This window comes from Camelina sativa, chromosome 5 (genome assembly GCF_000633955.1).
Source record: "Camelina sativa cultivar DH55 chromosome 5, Cs, whole genome shotgun sequence".
In the NCBI taxonomy this organism is placed as follows: Eukaryota; Viridiplantae; Streptophyta; class Magnoliopsida; order Brassicales; family Brassicaceae; genus Camelina; species Camelina sativa.
This window is the reverse complement of record NC_025689.1, coordinates 6,407,019-6,416,078: the sequence shown is the minus strand read 5'-3', so window position 1 is coordinate 6,416,078 and position 9,060 is coordinate 6,407,019. Positions and strand designations below refer to the sequence as shown.

At 38.9% G+C, this 9,060-nt stretch overlaps 3 protein-coding genes across 3 annotated transcripts in view; all 3 read left to right on the top strand.

Moving 5' to 3' along the window:
• Positions 1-2,857, top strand: part of LOC104785824 (TSL-kinase interacting protein 1) — a 7,701-nt gene extending 4,844 nt beyond the window's left edge. The window contains exons 8-14 of the mRNA XM_010511110.2: positions 229-508; positions 729-836; positions 925-1,079; positions 1,157-1,395; positions 1,493-2,171; positions 2,245-2,364; positions 2,450-2,857. Of these exons, the coding sequence (XP_010509412.2) occupies positions 229-508; positions 729-836; positions 925-1,079; positions 1,157-1,395; positions 1,493-2,171; positions 2,245-2,364; positions 2,450-2,626 (1,758 nt within the window). The 3' untranslated portion in view covers positions 2,627-2,857. The remainder of the gene's footprint in view (positions 1-228; positions 509-728; positions 837-924; positions 1,080-1,156; positions 1,396-1,492; positions 2,172-2,244; positions 2,365-2,449) is intronic.
• On the top strand, positions 4,940-7,221 carry LOC104785823 (UDP-glycosyltransferase 86A1-like). The gene is made up of 2 exons (XM_010511107.2): positions 4,940-6,030; positions 6,228-7,221. Exons 1-2 carry the CDS (start codon positions 5,505-5,507, stop codon positions 7,172-7,174), a joined length of 1,473 nt encoding a protein of 490 aa, XP_010509409.1. The 5' UTR covers positions 4,940-5,504; the 3' UTR covers positions 7,175-7,221.
• LOC104788943 (pentatricopeptide repeat-containing protein At2g36980, mitochondrial) lies at positions 7,217-9,057 on the top strand (the record flags this gene model as incomplete). The annotated part of the gene is made up of 1 exon (XM_019245216.1): positions 7,217-9,057. A coding segment is annotated over exon 1 (1,818 nt), but the record flags the coding sequence as incomplete, so codon positions are not given.

Here is a 9,060-nt window from a genome sequence, read left to right as displayed (position 1 = left end):
TTCGTCTGTTCTAAAGTAAACATGCTATTTCATGTGACTTGCAGGTGGTCTTTACTGGAAAAGTATAGCTGCAAAGCTTCAAAACTTCATCTCAAACCCCGGAGATTCAAGCTATTTTTAGAGGCCTTGGTTAGTTGGCAAATGCAAATTTCGTTTTAACTCTAAGCCATCTTGGATTTGACAAGGAATTGTTTTCAAACTATTGTCTAACAAACCCTTTGCATGAAGGAACACCAATTGCTGAAAGACCGCAGAAAGAGCATAAGGAAACGGGCTTGTCAGGGAGAAAATTTCTCGTCTGCTTCCCTCGGAAACATCTCAAGTCATAGCAGAGACAGAGGATTGGATAACCGTCCATTTAAACTGATTCTCTCCGACGGCCAAAATGTTAAAAAGCTAGGGTCTGGAAGAGCATCTACCAAACATGGTGAAAGCTTAGGTGTCAACCTTGGTGACGAAAAAGAAGATACAGCCTTTGGGAGAGGTGGAAGGCAGCGACGAAAACAAGGTTCTTTCTCTGCTAGTTTTTATGCATGTTTCTTTGATAGACAGTTTTCTTCAGTCCCATATTGTGTGTGTGTTTTCACTTTTCAGCGTTCATACAAGTTTTGGATATCATCTACTTTCAATCTTCCATGTTTATATTAGGTTTTTTAAGTTTCTATTTAAAAACTTGATGTAGTTCCAGGTTCTTACTTGACTCTAAGCAGTTCATTCCTTTTCAGCAGGTTATAAAAAATGGGAAAAAGCTGCGATAGATGGGGTCTCCCTGGTTGCTGATGCTGCAGAGCATTTGGAACGAACATCAATTGACAAAGATATGGATGATCAAGAAGGTTTAGTATGGGATAATATTTCATTTTCTTAGATGCATGTTTTTTGAGAACTAACATGTGCAAATCTTGGATTCTCTTTTTATCTTAGATTTAGGTTCCACAAGATATTTAACCGGAAAGTCTCCACTTTCTCTGTGCTCATCTGGTGATGTTCCTCTCAGTGATGCCAATATGCAGTTTTCTGCCAAGCTGAAACTTCAGTTGTTCCCGATTGATGAATGTACTCGAAGATCCTTGGAAATGGTAAGCTTCTAATATGAATAAAACTGATTGGAGCAATAATTTTCTGAGACATGAAATGGAGCTTGATCTGTTAACAGGATAAGCACAATCCGCATCTAGAACTTACCCTTAGTAATCGCAAGAAGATATCATCTGTACTGGAACATCTCAATCGCAAATGGGGAAGCTCAAGTTGTGCGACTGGAGAGCTAATGCTATTTCCTTACAATGCACGAAAAGAAACTATAACGTGCCAGCAAAGCTGGACCCATGACTCTTTTCTAAGTGCAGCAGAAGTGCATTCAATGGTCGGAAGTCCCTCGGTTTTCCGCTTAAGGTTTGCTCTCATATTTTCCTAGTCTCGTGCAGGTTTATCTCTGTCCAATTATATCATACAGGATAAACGAAATTAATTTTCTTATATCTCTTTGCAGGTATGGTTGGTTTGTCCATGATGCATCAGGCTCTTTTATTTCCCAAGTTCCAACTTCAGATCTTTGCCCTTCACTCGAGGATGACATGAATGTGGATGGGGTGAACGAGGTCAATATGCTCCTTACTGAATCAGGACCCTTGTCTGTGCATTCAACTGCCGAACAACGGACATCTGTAGAACCCAGCCTGGGTCTAGTATGTGCCTCTGGTGAAACCCATGATCGTCCCGCAGAATATAGAGATGATTATGAACCTGCTTCACCAACTATTTCTCCACTTGAGCACTTAATCAGCGGTAATGCTCAATCAGCAGGAGAATGGGCTGATAGTCTTACTAACATAAGTATAGGTGATCTACTCTCTGATGTGCCCGATGACATAGATAGTGATGGTGGGGATCCACCTGCCACCGAGGGTTCACATTGCCTCCTTCGAGATGTTTCATTTGCCTCTGACTCTTTTGATGCTGCAATTGCTGCTCATATACTAAGACACCAGAACAAGCCAAGTGCTCCACTACCGTTGACTTCTGGCTCTTCCTCTCTATGGGATGATGAAGAAACACGTGATGCCTTCTCTTTCCAAAATAATCGTCTCGCAGATTCCTCCAAGTTGGCTAATGTTGCTTCTCCTCGAGGTGGTGGCAGAGTAAATGGAGAACCTTCTCAATTGGTGGAGGTAACTATATCAGTCTCAAACTTCACTTCAACAGTTTATAAAAATAAACCATCTGATACAATACTTCTCTTAGGCTTTATCCATCGATGAGAAGCTTCCTGACCATGGAGAGCCTATGGAAGAGGGTCCAATAGACCCCCATTCGATGGATTCTCCAGGGAAGACCCATTGTGGGCTTGCGGATATATATTGGGTAAATCTCAAAATCTCATATTCGTCCAAAGTGAAAAACAACATACTGTATATTCAAAAACTCTTATTTCCTTTGTTTTATGCAGCCTGACTCGTTAGGACCACTGGATTTAGACATTAGATCTTCAAAGTATACAGAGGATTTGATCCTCAGTGAGAGCCTTGGGGGTTTGAGCCGTCTGATAGCGACCAGCCTCGATGCCTTTCAGAACTGCTCGCTCTTCGGGTTCGACAACAAGAAGGATAAGTCTAACATGGTCTGAAATGGAACCAAAAGCTAGGGGTCCAAATGTTGATAGTTGAAAAGAAAGTGACTCTTGCCTTTTTAAAAAAGAAACTTTATCACCAACTGATAGGTTCACTGTACAAAAATCTGATGTAAGTTTAACTCTTTCTCTCAACACAGTCTTCTGTGTTGTTACATGTTTATGTGTACCCTTACACTGTTGTTATTTACTACATGTTTATTTGGCTATCATGCCGTTTTTTTTTTTCTTTTGTTATAGAAATTTCATGGCAAATAAGAATGTCGCAGAATCTTCTAAATTCTTAACAAATTCTTTCAAGAGTTTTGAGTAAAATAACATTCAGGACGCAAAACTTAACTTTCTCGTGAAATTAATTTCTTTGTAGGGGTCAAACCATTTGTTCAACTTCATCAAATCGCCATCCAAATTTAAGTATCCATTATCTTCTTGATAAAGCATGATAGGACTAAGTTACTCCTTTTCTCTCATTTTTAATATTCTATCTGGAAAAGATTCCAAACGTTTACTTTTCTACACTTGATCAGTATAACCCAAGGTTTTTTCAACACTAGACTCTTTATTTAAAGTTATAAGAAAAGAAAAAAAATCATTCAAAACTAGATATGATTGTTGTCTTGATCAAAAGTGTTCAAATTGGGTTTTTCTTCTATTCCCAAAAACATTCAGTTTTCTCGCTCTCAACGATTAGTCTAATTTAAAAGCTAAAACTCAACACTACACTCTCCACCCTAAGTGAACCAAATTTCATCAACTTACAACCCGATTTGATTCATTAAACCAAACCGTATGGGTCATAAGTTTACACCGTCGGATTCAGCTTTTATCCGAACAATAGGTAGAGAAGAACTATGGATTTGTATAATTTCAACATTTTTTTTTGTTTTTTTTTTACGAAGGATATCATATTCAGCTCTCAAGTCTCAATAATGAGTCCTACACAACAATGATGTAAGAGCGCCAAGTTGTCATAACATGACAAATCTGCTTTAGTATGATACACCGCTTTACACTGGCCTACTCTTGCACATCACATCGAGTTCGTACACGAAGAGACACTCTTTACGTGTCCTTCGAATATTCTTCTTCATAAATTTGACGGCTTCTGCTGTCACGACTCACGAGATATCATCTCTTGGACGATCAATATGACACAATTACACATATCAATATATCATACAGAATATTATTTTTTATATATAAAGGCATATTCGAGGCTTAGAGCTCTAATATACATTCATTCACAACACAATCCATACCATATGATAAGAGCAAATTAAATACGCGCCTGCAAATATATATAGCAAGCAAACCCTAATATAAATTTCTAGATTTGTATCGAAGGTTACAACGGTATGGATTGCGTTGAGTTAGTAGTATATGCGAGGGTAGAGATAAACATGTCCTATATATCTAAGGACTCAACTTTTGATACTATTTTCTAGCTAGCCGTAATTGATATCAGCTTAGTCTGTTTTTAGGTTTTAATTTGTTCTATTTTAGCAATAATTTTTTCTTANATAGGACTAAGTTACTCCTTTTCTCTCATTTTTAATATTCTATCTGGAAAAGATTCCAAACGTTTACTTTTCTACACTTGATCAGTATAACCCAAGGTTTTTTCAACACTAGACTCTTTATTTAAAGTTATAAGAAAAGAAAAAAAATCATTCAAAACTAGATATGATTGTTGTCTTGATCAAAAGTGTTCAAATTGGGTTTTTCTTCTATTCCCAAAAACATTCAGTTTTCTCGCTCTCAACGATTAGTCTAATTTAAAAGCTAAAACTCAACACTACACTCTCCACCCTAAGTGAACCAAATTTCATCAACTTACAACCCGATTTGATTCATTAAACCAAACCGTATGGGTCATAAGTTTACACCGTCGGATTCAGCTTTTATCCGAACAATAGGTAGAGAAGAACTATGGATTTGTATAATTTCAACATTTTTTTTTGTTTTTTTTTTACGAAGGATATCATATTCAGCTCTCAAGTCTCAATAATGAGTCCTACACAACAATGATGTAAGAGCGCCAAGTTGTCATAACATGACAAATCTGCTTTAGTATGATACACCGCTTTACACTGGCCTACTCTTGCACATCACATCGAGTTCGTACACGAAGAGACACTCTTTACGTGTCCTTCGAATATTCTTCTTCATAAATTTGACGGCTTCTGCTGTCACGACTCACGAGATATCATCTCTTGGACGATCAATATGACACAATTACACATATCAATATATCATACAGAATATTATTTTTTATATATAAAGGCATATTCGAGGCTTAGAGCTCTAATATACATTCATTCACAACACAATCCATACCATATGATAAGAGCAAATTAAATACGCGCCTGCAAATATATATAGCAAGCAAACCCTAATATAAATTTCTAGATTTGTATCGAAGGTTACAACGGTATGGATTGCGTTGAGTTAGTAGTATATGCGAGGGTAGAGATAAACATGTCCTATATATCTAAGGACTCAACTTTTGATACTATTTTCTAGCTAGCCGTAATTGATATCAGCTTAGTCTGTTTTTAGGTTTTAATTTGTTCTATTTTAGCAATAATTTTTTCTTAGACACCAAAATTTGTCTTTCCTTTTCAGCTAATTAATCGGATATAATTTCAAGAACAATTTTATGAAATTACAGCATGATTCTTTTTATAGCTTAATTGGTAAAGTTTTTCAGAAGAATCTCCATTCAAGTTTTCCACGAATGATGTAGAAAAATAAAATATATTATCTTTAGAAATTCACTTGTACGTTGATAAATATCCACACTTTCAGTCCATATATACAATCACTCAAAACACCAAGAAAATTAAATTCTTCCCAAAAAAAAGAAAAAAAATCAATGGAGAGCGCAAAGTCGAGGAAGTCTCATATCATGATGATACCATACCCGCTTCAAGGCCACGTTATCCCTTTTGTCCACTTAGCCATCAAACTCGCTTCTCATGGCTTCACCATCACTTTCGTCAACACCGAGTCAGTCCACCACAACATCTCCACCGCTCACCAAGGTGACGAGGGGGACATCTTCTCCGCCGCCCGCAGCTCAGGACAGCTCGACATACGTTACACCACCGTGACCGATGGCTTCCCTTTGGGGTTTGACCGCTCACTTAATCATGACCAGTTTTTCGAAGGCATTCTCCACGTCTTCTCTGCCCACGTCGATGATCTCATCGCTAAACTCTCACGCCAGGATGATCATCCGGTGACTTGCTTGATCGCCGATACGTTTTATGTTTGGTCATCTATGATTTGCGACAAGCACAACCTTGTTAATGTCTCGTTTTGGACCGAACCTGCCTTGGTACTCAATCTTTATTACCACATGGATCTTCTCATATCCAACGGTCATTTCAAATGTCTTGGTAACACTCTTACTCAATCATGTCAATAATATATTACCTGATTTAGTAATAATATTAACAAGGCCATACAAAAATCTCTATTTCTTAAATTGTCACAAGTCTTTTATTTGTATCTTTGTTGAAGTCGGTGACTAGATAGCTGGTGATTTTTTTATATGGTCTTAGTAACATCATGTTCGTTTTGAATTTTATGGTAGAGAATCGTGAAGACGTGATTGATTACGTACCAGGGGTTAAAGCAATAGAACCAAAGGACTTGATGTCATATCTTCAAGTAAGCGACAAAGACGTAGACACAAATACAACCGTTTATCAAATATTATCCAAGGCCTTTAAAGACGTCAAGAGAGCCGATTACGTCTTATGCAACACCGTGCAAGAGCTCGAACCAGACTCTCTCTCGGCTCTACAAGCCAAACAACCGGTTTACGCCATCGGTCCGGTTTTCTCAACCGATTCGGTTGTCCCCACAAGCTTATGGGCAGAGTCAGACTGTACCGAATGGCTTAAAGGCCGACCAACCGGGTCCGTCCTTTACGTCTCGTTTGGTAGCTACGCACATGTTGGTAAAAAAGAGATCGTTGAAATAGCCCATGGGCTTTTGCTTAGTAGGATAAGTTTCATTTGGGTTTTACGTCCGGATATAGTCGGATCCGACGTACCGGATTTTCTCCCGGACGGGTTTGTAAACCAGACCCAAGATCGAGGTCTTGTGGTCCAATGGTGCTGCCAGATGGCAGTAATTTCAAACCCGGCCGTGGGTGGTTTTTTCACACATTGCGGTTGGAACTCAATTTTGGAAAGCGTTTGGTGCGGTTTGCCCTTGTTGTGTTATCCGCTATTGACTGATCAGTTCACTAATAGGAAGCTTGTGGTCGATGATTGGCGCATTGGGATCAACCTTTATGATGATAATAATAATAATAAGACTATCACAAGGGACCAAGTCTCGGGCAACATAAGGAGATTGATGGTAAAAGGTGAAACTTCAAGTGAGCTGAGAAACAACGTTGAAAAAGTTAAACGTCATCTCAAAGATGCGGTTACAACCGTTGGATCTTCTGAGACGAATTTTAAAATTTTTGTTGATAAGGTCCGAAGTAGTATATATACTAAATTGTGTAATCGTCATAAAGCTATCTAAACATATGTAAATCGAGATAAAGTTCACTTTTTTTTTGGTTATTACAACTCCATGAGTTTGCCCAGATGTCTGTTTTGGTTCGTCTTACTTCAAAGATTGCGTCTTTGGCGAAATCAGGTCGCATAGCAAGTGCACGTCAGGTGTTCGACGAAATGCCGGAAAGAGATACGGTAGCGTGGAACACTATGTTGACGAGCTATTCTCGTTTGGGTTTATATCAGGAAGCGATGTCTTTGTTCACCCAGTTGAGATTCTCTGACGCTAAGCCTGATGATTATTCGTTTACAGCAATCTTGAGCACTTGTGCGAGTCTAAGCGATGTTAGTTTCGGGAGAAAAGTTCAGTCTTTGGTTATTCGTTCTGGATACGGTGGTTCGTTGCCGGTTAATAATTCGCTTATTGACATGTATGGTAAGTGTTCTGATACTCTAAGCGCAAACAAAGTGTTTCGAGATATGGGGAATGATAGTAGAAATGAAGTAACTTGGTGCTCGCTTTTGTTTGCGTATATGAATGCTGAACAGTTTGAAGCTGCCTTTGATGTTTTTGTTGAAATGCCGAAAAGGGTGGCATTTGCTTGGAATATAATGATCTCAGGTCATTCCCAGTGTGGAAAGATCGATTCTTGTTTAAGGTTATTCAAAGAGATGATTGAGAAGAGTGAGTTTGAACCGGATTGTTATACGTTTAGTTCTCTGATGAATGCTTGTGGTGATTCATCTGACTTGGTTTGTGGACGGATGGTACATGCTGTTATGGTGAAGAACGGGTGGGATTGTGCGGTTGAGGCAAAAAACTCTGTTTTAAGTTTTTATGCGAAAGTAGGCTGTAGAGATGATGCCATGAGAGTGCTCGAGTCTGTTGAAGTCTTGACTCAGGTATCTTGGAACTCTGTTATTGACGTGTGTATGAAGATAGGAGAAACAGAGAAAGCTCTTGAGGTGTTTCATCTAGCTCCGGAGAGAAATATTGTTACTTGGACTACTATGATTGCAGGATATGGTAGGAATGGAGATGGAGAGCAAGCGTTGAGGTTTTTTGTTGAGATGATGAAGTCTGAGGTGGATTCTGATCATTTTGCTTATGGTGCAGTTCTTCACGCTTGTTCAGGTTTAGCCTGTTTAGGACATGGGAAAATGATCCATGGTTGTTTGATTCATCGAGGCTTTCAAGGTTATGCTTATGTTGGTAACGCCTTGGTTAATTTGTATGCCAAGTGTGGTGATATTAAGGAATCAAACCGCGCATTTGGGGATATAGCTGACAAAGATTTGGTATCTTGGAACACAATGCTTTTCGCGTTTGGTGTCCACGGGTTAGCAGATCAAGCTCTAAAGCTCTATGACAGCATGATAGCGTCAGGGATTAAACCAGACAAGGTAACGTTCATTGGATTGCTGACAACTTGCAGCCATTCAGGCCTTGTAGAGGAAGGTTGCTCAATTTTTGAATCTATGGTTAGAGATTATGGAATCCCTTTGGAAGTAGATCATGTAACATGTATGATAGATATGTTTGGGAGAGGTGGATATCTAGAAGAAGCAAAGGACTTGGCTACAACTTACAATTCACTTATCACTAAAGCTAGTAATAGTAGTTCATGGGAAGCTCTTTTGGGTGCTTGTTCTACACATTGGCACACAGAATTAGGCAGAGAAGTTAGCAAAGTTCTAAAGATAGCAGAACCAAGTGAAGAGATGAGTTTTGTTCTGTTATCCAACTTGTACTGCTCAAGTGGGCGGTGGAAGGAAGCAGAAGATGTAAGGAGAGAAATGGTTGAGCGAGGTATGAAGAAAACACCGGGATGTAGCTGGATCGAAGTAGGAAACCAGGTCTCAACTTTTCTAGTTGGTGACTCTACGCACCCTCGCTTGGAGGAGCTTTCT